Raw genomic sequence first — 16,058 nt, forward strand, 5'->3', positions numbered from 1 at the left:
GCAGTGAGAAGGATAAGGCAGATCTTTGTGTACAGGCATGCAAACATCTCTGAGAAATGATTAAATTTACTTTTTCAGCTTTATTGAGGTATAATTGACATGTAACATTATTTAAGGTGTACAATGTGATGATTTGATATACATATATATTGTGAAGTGATTACTACAATAAGATTGAATAACACAATGACCATCACCTCTTATAGTTACCTTTTGTTTTGTAGTGAGAACTTTCAAGACCTACTCATTTAGCCTCTTTCAAGTATGCAGTATGTATTGTTGACTATAGTCATTGTGCTGTACATGAAATCCCCAAGATATATTATAGCTGGAAGTTTGCCTGTGGCTCAGTACAATGGATGTAGGGCATCTGTGGTTTAAAGTGGGACAGTTTTCTTCAAAAACGTAACTCCATGATATTGGCTTGTTTTACTTGTCACATAGTGGAAAAAATACCAGTTGTTGAGGTATTAAATATTTTTAAAGCTTTAGTCGTTTGAGGTTTTACTTTATTTTTTACACATGACTAAGTTAGGAATACTTACTGGATGTCATTAATGGGCTTATTGTTCAGAACACAGTCTTTGCTTAGCTCAGTCTAGCATCAGAAACAAAGGATAAAAATGTTTTATCATTAAGTATTTTTTACTTTGGCCACCTCATGCGACGAGTTGACTCACTGGAAAAGACTCTGATGCTGGGAAAGGTTGGGGGTGGGAGGAGAAGGGGACGACAGAGAATGAGATGGCTGGATGGCATCACTGACTCTATGGACATAAGTTTGAGTGAACTCCGGGAGTTGGTTGGTGATGGACAGGGATGCCTGGCGTGCTGTGATTCATAGGGTTGCAGAGAGTCGGACATGACTGAGCGACTGAACTGAACTGAACTGATTCTGTGCCAGACCCTGTTCTGAAGCATAAGTCAGATACAGTTTCTACCCCCTAAGGAATTTGCAGTCTTGTGGGGAGTCAGACAAGTAACCAGCCACTTTAGCACAAGGTGGTACATGCCAGGATCAGGAAACATACAAGAGACTCTAGGAGTCCAGGGGTGGAAATTCTAATCAGACAGAGGTAGGGCACTTGATGAGTGACAATCCAAGGCAGAAAATCAGAGTCAAGGACGTTCTAAACTGAGAAACATTGGATGAGAAATCTCAGAGACAAAAAAAAAAATGTGATCCATCTGGGGAGTTGCAAAGACAAAGTTAAAGCAGTTTTTCTTAAAATGTGTCCTCTGTTTGCTTGAGTCAGAATCATCTGGGAGTGATTCTTAAACCCCTAGATAATTTGTCACCCTTCAGGTGACTCTCAAACTCACTGAAATATGAGAAACATATTTTAGTTGAGAGTTAAGGGATATGAAGGAAAAATGAAAATATAGTGTAATATATGCTATGTTTAAGGTACACATAAAATTCTGAAACACCTCAGAATCTGCCTGCAATGCGGGAGACCTGGGTTCGATCCCTGGGTTGGGAAGATCCTCTGGAGGAGGGCATGGCAGCCCACTCCAGTATTCTTGCCTGGAGGAACATGGACAGAGGAACCTGGTTGGCTGCAGTGCATGGGGTCACAGAGTCGGACATGACTGAGTGACCAGGCACTGCACAAAACATTTTAAATTTGCTAATTCCTATCTTTAAGTGATGGCTGGGTAGAGTGGGACAGGGATGGGGAAAAGGTAGGAATATTACTATAAAATTTATCTCTTTACCCCTAGATGATTCCAAAAAGTTTGTTTATCTTTTATTCATTTAATGTTTTCGTTTTTCTTTTAGTCCAAGGACAAAATGATGAGAGGCTCTCGCAGAGGATGTGTTAGACTCAGAGTGAGTATTTATTCATTTTTATGAAAACCAATTTTGACAGAAAGAAAACTATTTTGACAGATTCATGGGAGTCTAAATTTAGTTTAACTCCCTTACTTAATTGTTGGGGCAGACACGTTTAAGGCTCAGAGGAAAAACAACTTCTCCAGGGTAACTCCAGAACCAGGGCTAGAGTTCAGTTCTTTTGGCCCATTAATTTAATGTTGTATCCATGACTTGATGCACCTACTGATTTTTTTAACCTCTGTTTTGTATCCAGGGACAGAGGCTGGAAATTAAATGAGTTGTAGTGTTGGCAATAGAGTAAGCAGTAGGAAAAAGCTCTGAGATATCCCCACTTTGAGCTGCTTAATTCTTTCTGTTTGACACTATTTAATAATGGGTGTTGCAGCAGTTATGTCCCTTAGAAATATAATGTGAGCAACATATATAATTTAAAATTTTTGTTGTGTCATATTTAAAAAGCAAAAAGCAGGTGAAATTAATTTTAATGATATATTTTGTTTATGCCAGTATATCCAGAACATTATTTGAACATGCAATCAATAAAAAAATTATTGAGATATTTTACGTTCTTTTTTTTCATACTATGCCTTTGGAATCCACTATGTCTTTTGTTCTTATGGCACATCTTGGTTCAGATCAGCTGCATTTCAGGTGCCCTATAGCCACATGTGACTCAGGGCTACCTTATTGGACAGTACAGGCCTATAGCTTCAAAGTGTTTTTTATTTCCTGTTCAGTTTCCACCATTGTCTGAATAGCTAAAGACAAGGAGGAATGCAGCGTTGGGGATATAGTTTCTAGTACTCAACTGTGTCTAAAGAAGGGCCTATCTCTGTCGAAACTATTAATAGGTAAATCAGCTTCTAGTGGCATTTTCTTTTGGATTCCTATTGCTTTCTTTCTGCCATCTTTTTTTTGTACCCTTACTTTTGAAGATGTAAATGTATTTCATAAATATATGATTGCCTTTATTATCAGTAGGTTATTGGTAGAAATGGGAGATAACTCTGAGAAAGAAATCAAATTCTAATGGAAAAATTTTGACACTGAGATAGGAGTTAAGTGTGGTGAATTTGCAGGATGGAAATGAGACAGGCTTGTTTTGAACAGATGGTATATATATGATAGCATAAAGATTTTTGAAAATTCAGCTTATTGTACTCTTGGCTATTTTTTCCCCTTTCCTTTGGTTTTTGCCTTCTTGGTTTAATTGCTTTTCTAAGTACTTGTTATTGACCTCAGTCACCACTCAGTCTGGTATTAACTGCTTTCTTGGCTTGAGATAGACTCAGTAGTGAGATTTTGGCAGAGTTGTAGTGAGACAGCTCTTCGGTTGAATTCAATCTGGATTGTTACATTTAATGCACAACTTTTTTCTTTTAAATATAGCTTAATTATTTATTAAATCTTGTGACTACCTTGTGGGTTAAGAAGTAGAATTTGGCCAGTTACTGTAGAAGCCTGTCTGTGTGTCCCATTCAAATTGCAGCCCCCTCCCTGTCTCCTAAAGTAACCACTCATGTTTTACAGGAACCACTTCTTGGATTTGCCTTCCTAAATTCTACATCTTATCTTGCTCATTTAAAAAAATTGATATCTTTTGTTTGCAATTTATCTGTTGAAGACTCCAGACCCTTTGACCTGTAGGAGTTTTCCATAGTGTAGGTTTTATCAATTGCATACTGGTACAATTCAGCATGTTCCTGTCTCTGCTTTTCCTGCATATTGGGAGCTGATCCAGAGACTGAGTCAGACTTAGGTTCGATCCCTTTGGCAAGACTTTTGGTGGTGATGTGTTCTTTTATTAGGAGGCAATGTCTGGGTTTTGCTCTTCATTGATATTAGCAACTTCTTTTTTGGCTGCAGGATGTCAATTCCCTAACCAGGGATTAAATTTGGGTCACGACACTGAAAGTTGCTGAGTCCTAACCACTGGACAACCAGGGAACTCCCAGATATTACAAACTGTTGATGCAGTACCTAGATCCATTTGCAAAATTATATTTTATCATTTTGTTTAAATTTTTATCAGAAATAATCATATAAGGAAACACTTCATCAGTTATTTGGTTACCCAGTGCTACAATTCAAATAGGATAAATAAATGCTTGATTATTTCCTTTTACTTACTCAATGTTCATAATAATGGACTTAAAAAAACACTCATTTATATATATAAATGTCTGTATATACCCAGAAGAATTGAAAGCACAACCTTGAGTGGATATTTGTATACATAGGTGCTGTTTACCAAAGCGTTACTCACAATAGTCTAGACGTGGAAGCAGCCCTAGTGTCCATTTGATGGATGAATGGATAAACAAATGTGAAATATCCATAACAATGGAATAGTGTTTAGTCTTAAAAAGAAAGGAAATTCTGACACATACAACAACATGGATGAACTTTAAGGGCATTTGCTACATGAATTGTCAGTCACAAAATGACAAATACTGTTCGATTCTACTTATATGAGGTACCTAGAGTTGTCAAATTCATGGAAACAGAAAACAGAATGGTGGTTTCCAGGGGTTGAGGCTAGGAGAATTAGAAATTTCTTGTTTAATGGATACAGAGTTTCCAGTTTGAGAAGATGAAAAAGTTCTGGAAATGGATGGTTAGGATGGTTGTACAACAATGTGAATGTTCTTAAAAATATTAAAATGGTAATTTTTTTTACAAGAATCATCTCTGTTTTATTTATTTTGCAGAGTAATGGTTTAAATTGAATACACCTGGGCACAAGAAATATTTTGACATGAAAAGCATCAGAATGGGCATCAGAAAAATAGCAACTCATCTTACACACAATAACTAGAAAATATTTTTGTCTGATCATTTAAGGGTTATAAATCCTGAGAACGTTAGACATTGAACAAACTAGATACTCAGTTCAGTTCAGTCGCTCAGTCGTGTCCGACTCTCCGCGACCCCATGAATCACAGCACGCCAGGCCTCCCTGTCCATCACCAACTCCCGGAGTTCACATACTACCTTATAATTAAATCTTGCTTGGAAATCATCGTTTAAAAAAATGCTCTGAGGTACAAATCACCTATGTATTAAACATGAATCTTTTACATTTTACAAAGACTTTAAACAAATATATCAAATGATTATACTTCAGTGGCTCTAAAACAGCTATCAGTCAGGTTCCAGGACACACTGTTCCACGATTTCCTGTAAGTTGGGGTTCTCCATGGCAGCCGCCACTCACTCTTTGTCATTTATCTGCTTGTTGATATCTTCCTCTGTTGAGTGGGTTCCTTCAGAAATGTAGATTTCCAACTTATGTTTAAACGGTAAACACCGCTGAAGTTTTACTCTTAAGCACAGCCCAATAAGAGTCGCCAAAGAGCAATGAGGTACCGTTAGCGTGAACCTTATAATAACCAAATAGTCGTCTTAATTTATCTCCTGAACCTCCATACAACTTTCCCTTACCACTTCCAGTTCTTCTAAAGTATTGGGCTTCTCTGGGTCCCGGATGGTTCAAATTAAATCATAAACTTCTAGCGCTTTCTCTTCCATGATCCGGGGCTGCCGGGCAGCTCCCCGCTCAGAGAGGCCTGAGAGCCACAGGAATCTGCTCAGCATCCAGGAGAGCAGTCCGGACACCCTCTCCATCCTTACGTTCCGCCCTCCCTGGCGACTGTCCTAAAATGGTAAATTTTATGTTATGTGTACTTTACCACAATTTAAAAAAAAACCATGATATGTTTCTACAGTTCTGTAGATCAAACACCTTAGAAAGGTTCTCTCTGTGTTGAAATCATGTTAGCCAAGCTGGGCTCTTATCTGGAGGCTCTGAGGGACTACGAGGGGAGTCTGCTTCCAGGTTCATTCAGGTTGTTGGAAGAATTCAGTTCTTTGTGATTACAGGACCAAGGTCCTCATTTTCTTGCCGGCTGTCAGTTTGAGATCTGCTCTTAACTTCTAGAGGCTGTACATACTCCTTGTCCTGTGGCCCCTCCATCTTCAAGTCAGCATGGTGCATGGAATTCTTTTAGTGCTTTAAGCCTCTCTGACTTCTCCTTTCTGTTACCAGCTGCAGAAAACACTCTGCTTTTAAAAAGTCCTATATGATTACAATAGGTTACACCCACCAGATAATCTCCCTTTTGCCATGTAATCACTTCAGTGATTACTCGTCCTGTAACATAATCCCTGCAGTAACTTCTCATCATATTTGCAATTTCCACTCACACTCAAAGGGGAGGAGAGAAAACAGGGACAGGGGTCATTGGGCGGGGTGGTATTTTAGAATTCTACCACACAGCATGACCGAGAAGAGCTTGCTATACCTGTGTTTGAATCTTATTTTTGCTCTTTGCTTTGTTGACTGGAAGAGGGAAGCAATCGGTAATTCTCCTGACCTTAAGTTTTCTCTTCTTTTAAGTGGGGATTATAGTACCCTTGCAGAATTTTGTGAGGATTACGCACTTAATTAGGCTTTTAATTAGTTGTGTGTGTGTGTGTGTGTGTGTGCGCACACACATGTGTGTGTAGTGGTGTGTATGTGTGTTTTAAGAGGCTTTGTGTTACTTTCAAGAAGCTTTCTATTTAGGAAACATCTGGAGAGTTTGTTTGCAGTATAGATTTCCAAGTTCCACTCTCTAGTGATATACTGTTTTAGAACTGGGTCTGGAACCTTTTATTTTTAAACAGTTTCTCCAGGTGATTGCGTTGTACAGCCAAGTTTGGGACCACTGGTGTGGCAGAATCAGAGGAACCTGGAGCTGAACATCATTTAGCTATACCCCTTACTGACTCTGTGCCTTTGAGCAAATTTCTTAACTTCCATGAAGATAACATATAACTTGTAAGAATGTGAAGTTTAGCACCTATGTATGTACAGAGTTTGGCACATCGTACACATGCAGTGATAACTGCTGTGAACGATGATGGTAGTGGTGGTGGTGATAATGCTCCTGTCGTCTAGATTCCAGAGGGACGTAACAAGCTCCCGCAGATCTCTTCCTGCCTAGTCATCCATCCTGTCCTATGTTCTAACTACACCACACTTTGTTTCTTCAACCTTGTATCTATGTCAGGCGTATTCTGTGCCCTTATCTGGTGAGCTCATCCTTTTTTTTAAGTTTAATATTACAATCATGAGGCAGGACAGGACAGTTCACAGGCAGCTTCCCAAAGACAGGCCAGGCCTTCTCCCCAGGCCAGGTCCAGTGCATTGCCCCACAGAGCACCCAGGCGGATGGGCAGGGAGGCCCACCCTCAGTCCAGCTTCTCCAGCACAGAGAGCACATACATTCGGCTAAGCTCGCTGCCAAAGTTGTAAGCAATGGTAGTGTTGTTCAGCAACAGGATCTGGCAGGTCAGCTGGGCCTCACTATTCTTCCCCAGGTAGACTGTCTGTATAACAGGTCCCCATGGTTTAGATCCGTAAAGCAAGCACATCCTGGCCGCTGGTCACCAGCAGGTTGTCTGAAATGACACTCAAGCTTGCACCACAACCCAGGTCTTGCTGAATGGAGTAGAGCTTGATGCCTGTGCTGCAGTCCCAGATCCTGATGAGATCATCTAAACCATGGCTGGTGACACAGGAGGTGGTGTAGGGGAGGGAGGTGACACTGCCACGGTGAGTGAATGTGTGGCTGACCTGGTTGCCAGTCAACACGTCCCACGGGCACATGGCCCCATCTTACCCTCCACTGACTAGCACTGTGGTCTGGTCAATGTACATAGTCGTGATGGCCTCTGAGTGGCTTTGCAGAGTGAAGAGGCAGCCTGAGTCCTCCTGACTGATTACCCTCAGTGTGTGGTCTTGGCTCCCAGTCACACAGTGCCTGGCATCTGCCTCCAGGCTGTGATGGGCTTCTGGTGTGCACAGGGCACTGTGGGTCAATGCCACTGTGTCCCTGCTGCTGTACATGGGGTATTCAGGGGACTGCTGTGCCCTGGGGCCCCTCAGAACTGCAGGAAACTGAGGGCAAGTGTGTCTCTGAGGAGAAGTCAAGAAAACTATTGAGCCAGGCAGCCAATCCTTTTGTCTCCATGTTGCCGGAGGAGACCTCCTCGCTGCTGCAGTGCAGAGTGCCCTCGATGGCCTCCCACACCTCCAGCCAGCCTCTGCTCCACTCACCACGATGGGATTGCCCTGAAGCTCCAGGCTCCACATTGAGCCATCTGTGCTGGGGGACCAGATGAGGAAAGGGAAACTCTGAGAGGAGTGCCTCCCTCATCCTCAGGGGCCTGGGGCAGGGTTGGTACAGGGCTAGTGTGTGGACAGGAGCCATTCCAAATCTCTTCTAGTACACTGGCTGCACCAGGCGGCTGAAATCATTGCCTGGGGAGTCCTGAGCAGGGCGGCAGCCCACCCAGTGCTAGGACTCAGGCTGAGTTAGCTCTGGGAGCTGTAACTATGCTGAGAAGTTAGTGTTGATCAAACAGGTGAGGTCTGACAGATCCCCAAAGAAGGGAGGCGGTGAAGGGCCCTGTGATGGTGCTGTAGTGGAGGACTGTCCCCAGGCCGCTCTGGCCACCCTTCCTTCTGACTGACAGCCGTTGCCAGCTCTCCTGAGCCTCCAACACGTTGCTAACACCACTGTCATGGTGCTGCCCGCCTGGGTACAGGATGCTGGTGAGGTTGTCTCTGATGTGTGCATCCCATACACACATGAGGCCTGCCAAGCAACAGCTCACCAACAGCATCCCATCACTGGCTAGAGACTCGATGTCCATGAGGTGCCCATGCAGCACCAGGGGCACGATCTCCATCTCAGGTGGCCTGTAGCTGTAATCACTGCAGGCCAGCACCCCATACCATGGGTTTGCAGGGTCCCGCACCAGGCTCCTTGTAGTTACTCGGGCAGAGCATGCGGTACAGGCAGAGCAGCAGCAGCACAGTGATGCCCGAGGCCTCGCTGAGCCCCACCACCTTGTACAGGGTGACGTCTCTGTGTGCATGCACCGTGTCTGGTCCCCTGAGGCTGGCCTTCCAGAGCCCATTCTGCCCAGGCCATGGTGGAAGCCAGGGGTTGTGTGTGTCCTGAGGGTGCTGCCCTTCCAGAAGCCTCCGTTGGGTTTGGGGCAGGGGGGACAGGCAGCAGGCTGATGTACCTCTGGGCCAGTGTGATGTTGTAGTAGTTGAAGACTGTTGGCTAGTGGCCAAAGGACAGTTTCCTCCAATGTTCCTCATCCTCAGGCCCCCAGGTTACTCTGGGGCTGGGCTGTCTTGGACACCCTCAGATGGACCATTGGGCCTGGGCAGCTCCCCTGACCATGTCTGGTTCTTGGGGTGTCAGGTGGGAAGATGGGGATGGTGGGATCTGGGTGGCTGACGGGCACCACATCACTAGGTACAGGCAGGGGAGCCAGGGGGCTCTCACCCTGAGAACCCTATTCTCTCACCTGGGCAGCTAGGTCTGTGTACACCAGGATACCAATCAAGACAACAGTGCCGGCCATGGTAGGAGCTGTGTTAGGTGGGTTCAGGCCAGAAGTAGACTGCATGCAGCCTCTTGGGGAACCACAGGTTTTGGAAGGAGAATGATTGCAACATGATGGTGTAGGGTGTGGACAGAAAACTGCCACTCAAGGCGTGTTGGCCATGCCACTGGCTTAGCGGGGGGCAGTCAGGCCTCAGGGGCAGCCACTTGTTCATATCTGCCAGCTCTAGCCAGCAAATGTCAATGAACAGTGCTGAAAAACAGCGTTTGAAGGAAGAAGTCAGATACCAGGCCCACAACAGCAAAGCAATAAAAACTCCTGAGTGGTAGGCGTGAGGGTGAAGTAGGCAACGAGGATGATGCCCAGCTCTGTGACCATGGTTTTCATGATGGACCAGCTCTCTCTGCTTAGGCTTTGGGCAATGCACAGATTCCTCTTGAGATCCACTGGGGTGGAGACCACTGACTTGGTGAGCACCAACATGTTCTCTAGCCCAGTGATCACCACAAGGTAGGGGAAAACCTCACCACTGTTGAGGGTGGGCATCAGGCCAGTCTGAGTACTGTGACCATGGTGGGCAGAGCCAGCCCCCATTTGGACTTGGCCTTGTGTATCTTGCATGTGAAGTAGAGGTAGGCCTGATGTAGGTAGTCACAGGACGACGAGCTCAGCAATGCCAGTCTCCTCCTTGAAGTACACATGGACCAGGCTCTCTGCCCAGTTGGGACTGGGGTGCAGGAGCATCAGGGAGGCCTGCAGACTGCCCAGAAACTTGACATGGTAGTGCTGGAAGACCAGGATGATGGTGTACGAGACCAGTCTCTTCCTGGTGTAGAGGCTGTACTCATGGAACAACCCATGGTTGTAGCAGGCCTGAGATATCTTCTCATGCAGCCTTTCAGTCAGGGTCATCCTCAGCTGAATTCACCTTGCTTCCCTCCTGGAAAGTGACCATGGATCAGCCTGGCACACCGTGGACAGCCCTGACAGTGGACACTATCTGCACACACAAGCCTGAAGCAAGTTCTTGAAGCAGTTTCCCACTGTGTGTTGCAGATGGCGGGCAGGACATGGTGACCAAGCTCATCTTTTAAAAGGCTTTTCAAGTGGTGATTCTTCATGAAGCATTCCTGACCCACATCCTTCTAACAGATTTGGTCCTCTTCCATTTGTCACTTATAGCCATGAAAGAACTTTTACATGATATTACATATTAAGTAGTCTGTTTTCTCTGTTCACTAGTGAGTTTACACCCAATGTCACAAATGCATGGTATGTTGTAAGTAGGTACTCAAAAAATGCTTCTTGTTGATTTCATGTAATTATAAAAAAAAGGAATACATTTTAGGGAATTTACCTTTACTATAGTTTATAGACAAAAGAAGTTAAACACAGTGGCATGGATGTGTTTTTTTAAAAAGAAAAAAAAAAAAAGCAGAACACCCACGTGGTTTTAGGCTACATGGAAGAATAGGGAAAGGAACCGGTAGTTACTGAGGAAGCTCTTTGGATCAGTCACTGTGTTGCCAGATTTTCATTGATATCCCCATGATAATCCTCTCAGGTCAGTGGTGATGTTTTGTTTTACAAATGAGGAGACTGAGACTCACACTACTTTTAGTAGCTTGCTGCTGCTGCTAAGTCACTTCAGTCGTGTCCGACTCTGTGCGACCCCACAGACGGCAGCCCACCAGGCTCCCCCGTCCCTGGGATTCTCCAGGCAAGAACACTGGAGTGGGTCGCCATTTCCTTCTCCAACGCATGAAAGTGAAAGTTAAGTCACTCAGTCGTGTACAACTCTTAGCGACCCCATGGACTGCAGCCTACCAGGCTCCTCCATCCATGGGATTTTCAAGGCAAGAGTACCGGAGTGGGGTGCCATTGCCTTCTCCTTTAGTATTTTCAGTTCAGTTCAGTTTAGTTGCTCAGTCGTGTCCAACTCTCCGTGACCCCATGAATCACAGCATGCCAGGCCTCCCTGTCCATCACCAACTCCCGGAGTTCACTCAAACTCATGTCCACAGAGTCGGTGATGCCATCCAGCCATCTCATTCTCTGTCGTCCCCTTCTCCTCCCGTCCCCAACCTTTCCTAGCATCAGAGTCTTTTCCAATGAGTCAACTCGTCACATAAGGTGGCCAAAGTATTGGAGTTTCAGCTTTAGCATCAGTCCTTCCAATGAACACCCAGGATTGATCTCCTTTAGAATGGACTGGTTGGATCTCCTTGCAGTCCAAGGGACTCTCAAGAGTCTTCTCCAGCACCACAGTTCAAAAGCATCAATTCTTCGGCGATCAGCTTTCTTCACAGTCCAACTCTCACATCCATACATGACCACGGAAAAAACCATAGCCTTGACTAGACGGACCTTTGTTGGCAAAGTAATGTCTCTGCTTTTTAATATACTATCAAGGTTGGTCATAACTTTCCTTCCAAGGAGTAAGCGTCTTTTAATTTCATGGCCGCAATCATGCAATTAGTAGCTTAGTAGTTAGTAAATGGTGAATCTGGGGTTGAACTTGGGTCTGTCTCATTCCAAAGCCCTCTTCAGCCTTTAATGTTACCAGGCTCTTATTCTTCTTGACTACAAGAGTCAATAATGCAGATGCTCCAACTTGATGCACAAAAGTGAAAAACAAATGGAGGAAGACGGAAGTTTGGAAAACCATTTCCTTCCCATCTTTCTTTGACTGTGTTAATGTCAGAGTGCGGCCACTAGATGGTGCCCTTGCCTTGATGGAGAAGTACAATAGCCAGTTGAGTCCTGGGATCTGATTTTTCTCCCTTCTGGGACTCAACCAAAAGCAAAGCATTAATATTTCCAGGTAACATGAAAAATGGAGACGTGTTAGTATTAAAGAGGCAGTGTGGGGGTAGAGACAAGAACAGGTAAAAAATGAAATGGAATGCAAATCCAAATTTGCCACTTACTAGCTTTGTGACTTCAGGGAACTCATTTATTCAGTTCTGAGTCCTATTTCCTTTACCTCTGGAATGGCCTCGTGTCATTTACTCATGTAACTATGAATATCACATTAACTGATATATTAGAAAGTATCCAAACACAACATTTGGAACTTCAGTTCTTAATGAATGATAGTTACTGTTGTTACTAATTACTGTTGATGAGATGAATATCAAATTCTGAGGAATTCTGCAGGGCCTTAAGAATAACCAAAGCAATCACTCAATGTATTGTGAGTTTTTGAAAACTGTTAATCCATATGTGACTTTTTTTTTTTTTACCAATCCCGTGAAATTGAGTACTTAATTTGTTTATTGTACTTATCATCAGAGTTTATTGATTCCCTGAGGAAGGAGTCTCATATTCTCTAAGTCCCTCACAAGAGAGTACAGCACTGTCCTGTGATGGGTTAATAGTTTTAGCACTGACTTCTTCCAGTGCCTTATTTCAGTGATTCTACATTATATTTGCATATGGTAACATCTCTGGCATTGGAATGCATTTTATAATCACTGATATCTTAGCATGGATACGATCAGATATTTTTAGATTAATGTATAACCTTAAGAGTGTCCTTCTCCCCTGTCCTCTTAGATCTACATCCTATCTGCATCATTCTGTCAATTGTTTTGTCATTTCATTATGAAAAATTACTCTATTGATTTATGTCCTTTTTTGTTAATTCACTAGCTTTTTTCATAGCATCATCTCTTCTCTGTGAATTTGACATCAAGAATCTCTTCTCCGACTTTCTTGTATAAGATGTCAACATCTATTTAATCTCTTGTGATTGGTACATAGATGTCATTAATGCTGTTTTCTGAATGTTTATCATATTTTATGGCTATAAATTTAAAAATAAGGTGATGAAAAAGGATGTTCTAGGAAAATACCAAAAGAAAGCTAGGAAATAGTATTATTAATAATATCAGAAATAATAGACTTTAAGGCTTGCCTGGATTGATTTCAGAAAGTAAATCAAAGTTTGATTATAAGAATTATATAACCTTAATCTTCAGATTTTAAATAAAAATTCCTGGGAATCTACTAATGAACTATTGGTGGTAAAATAAATAAATAATAGACTTTAAGAAAAAGATTAGAATTGTATGGGAAAAGAGGGTACTCAAAACTCAGTGTCGCATACATAACATTCTTTGACAATGGTGGAATAAATTAGAAACTCCTTAACAAAACAGTAGCCACGTGCCACCTCACATGCATACTTCTAAATAATTCATTGGTGAAAGTCGAAATTATAATGGAAATTATGAAATATTTAAACCTGAGTGACAATGAAGGGACCACATATTAAAGCTGCATCTAAGGCAGTCTGTGATTTATAACCTTAAATGAATATGTTATAAAATAGAGATCGAAAATTAATGAGATAAGCATTATAGTCAAAAAATTAAAAAAAGAAAAAATGATAAAGTAGAAAGAAGAAAAATTAAGGAAATTTTTAGGCCAGAGTCACTTATTAATGTAAATGTTAAAATATGAACAAAAAGCAGCAAACCATACCCAGTAATATATAAACAAAAAGGGTTATGACCAAACAGTTTATTTTGGGAATATTATAGGATTCTAATTTTGTAATTAAGATAATTTAACATATTAACAAATTAAAAAGGGAAATTACATGACCATCTGAATAAATGGAAAAGAAGCAGTGAATAAAATGAAACATGCATTCAAGCTCAGTGTCAGCTAAGAATAAGAAGAGAACATTCTTAACCCAATAAGGAGTATTTGCTAAAATATTCCAGTGTGCTTAACAGCAAAATAGTAGAAGCATCTACTTTAGAATCAGCAACGAGACAAAGGTGCTTGATTTTTCTGTTTTTGTTTTTTTGAACCGTAGTGCAGTAGCTTCACAACATTATGTTAGTTTCAGATGTACACTGTAGTGATTCAGTATTTTTGCAGATTATATTCCATTATAGTTTATTTCAAGATAACAGCTGTAATATTCTGTGCTATGTAGTATATCTTTGTTGCTTATGTATTTTATCCATAGTAGTTTGTATCTGTTAATCCCATACACCTAATTTGTCCTTCCTCCATTCTCCTCTTTGATAACCACAAGTTTTCTATATTTGTGACTCTGTTTCTGTTTTACATATACATTTATTTGAAATATTTTTAGATTCCACATATAAGCAATGTCATACAGTATTTGTCTTTTTCTGTCTGACTTATTTCTCTAAGCATAACCCTGAGTCCATCCACTTTGGTGCAAATGGTAGTATTTTGTTCTTTTTTATGGCTGAGTAATATTCCATTCTATATGTATATGCATATATGTATACATCTATATGATTTCTGTATTCATTTTATTTATTGGCTGCAATTGCCTCGTTACATTCATGCAATCACCAACTTACAGAAATATGTTGAAATAATCAATAGGTTAGGGTAATGGGATAATGACAGTTTTTCAGAATTTTCTTTAAGATTATTTGTCAACAGATATTTAAAACAATGAAATGTAAAGAATTCATACCTTTGTGGTTTTTGTAAGTTAAGAATAGAAAACAAATGCTCTTACATCTCTTTCCTTTTAAACTCTGGCTCTAATGTTCTTTTTAACCTTATTTTAAATTCAGGAAAGTAAGAATAGAGAAGCATTGTCAACGAAATTCTATAATTGTTCTAGGCACAGGTAGATATTTTCTTTAATACTTGAGTGTTATCATCAATTACAGATGCTTAATGAAAATAACAACACCTAATTCTATCCCTGAAACTGGGCCAAGTTAAACCTCTGCTATTAAAAGAAGGTCATGGGTCGAGGTTTAGGGGTTGCTGAGGCTTGAGTCCCTTCTCTCAATTTCTCTCTCTGACCAGCAAAGTACTGGCGCCTTCCTTCCTTTCATATTGTCTTTTGTCTACAGTGGTCAGTGTTTGCATGGTCCTTCCTTGTCCTCACACATGCTATTGGCTGGGACTTGGATCTTCTTCTAACTTCTGTAGGGTGCCCATCACATGGTGGGCAGTAAGTCAGTGAAGGGACAGTAGTCTGCCTGTGCCGAGGCGAAGTAGTCAACCAGTAATCGAGCCCCTTCTGTTCACCACCTTGGCGTGGGTGAATGTTCCAGACAAATGAAATGGAAGAGTGCTAGGTCCTGTTCCATGAGCCATCTAATTGAGCATGGCATAAACGCGGATGAGGGCCATGGTACCAAGTGGCAGTCCTTCCCTCCACAGAAATACTCTTGCTCTAGTTGATATTGTTGGTAACTTCTGCAACAGCTACCCCTTTTTCTCCTTTACTATATCTCCATTCCCATCCACCTACATTGGCCTCGGCTCTTATCACTTCATAGCTGAATCTCTGCAGTGGAGTTTTAGACTCTCTGGAGTCTAATGCATCCTGAACAACAGCAACCTCCACCCCCTGCAAAGTCCACCAGCATCTTTGGGAACACCACAGCCCATTTCAGCTTGAAGCACTCTTGTAATTCTGCATCTCCGTCTCATTCCCTGTAGGAGAACCATCCCCCAAGGCCAGTTCTTCTCATTGCGTTTGAGGTCCTCCCTAGTCTGATCCCAGGTTATCTGTGTCATTTCACTAAATCGGTGATGGTTGTTTGCATGAATTGACTGTTCAGTGGGAAACGACTCTGAGTCTTTTCTGTAGTAACACCATTGTCTGCTCTTCAGTTACAAAATCTAAAACCAGGTGCTTTTTTTTTCCCTTTCTGGTGTCAAGTTACTTAATCACCAGGGATGATTTTAGGGAGCGGCTAAGTTGACTGACTGACTTCACTTTCACTTTTCACTTTCACACATTGGAGAAGGAAATGGCAACCCACTCCAGTGTTCTTGCCTGGAGAATCCC

At 42.1% G+C, this 16,058-nt stretch overlaps 1 protein-coding gene and 2 pseudogenes across 6 annotated transcripts in view; 1 reads left to right on the plus strand and 2 right to left on the minus strand.

The window, feature by feature from the left end:
* Positions 1-16,058, plus strand: part of OSBPL9 (oxysterol binding protein like 9) — a 170,106-nt gene that overhangs the window by 24,482 nt on the left and 129,566 nt on the right. For all 6 annotated transcript variants that reach the window (XM_055401919.2, XM_055401921.2, XM_055401923.2 and 3 more), the window contains one exon: positions 1,784-1,834. In XM_055401919.2, coding sequence (XP_055257894.1) covers positions 1,784-1,834 — 51 coding nt within the window. The remainder of the gene's footprint in view (positions 1-1,783; positions 1,835-16,058) is intronic.
* LOC129540665 (cytosolic iron-sulfur assembly component 2A pseudogene) lies at positions 4,854-5,467 on the minus strand (annotated as a pseudogene).
* LOC129540663 (sterol regulatory element-binding protein cleavage-activating protein pseudogene) lies at positions 7,076-10,084 on the minus strand (annotated as a pseudogene).

This window comes from Moschus berezovskii, chromosome 4, assembly GCF_049115385.1.
Source record: "Moschus berezovskii isolate FMDL1 chromosome 4, NW_MosBer_1.0, whole genome shotgun sequence".
NCBI classification, from domain to species: Eukaryota; Metazoa; Chordata; class Mammalia; order Artiodactyla; family Moschidae; genus Moschus; species Moschus berezovskii.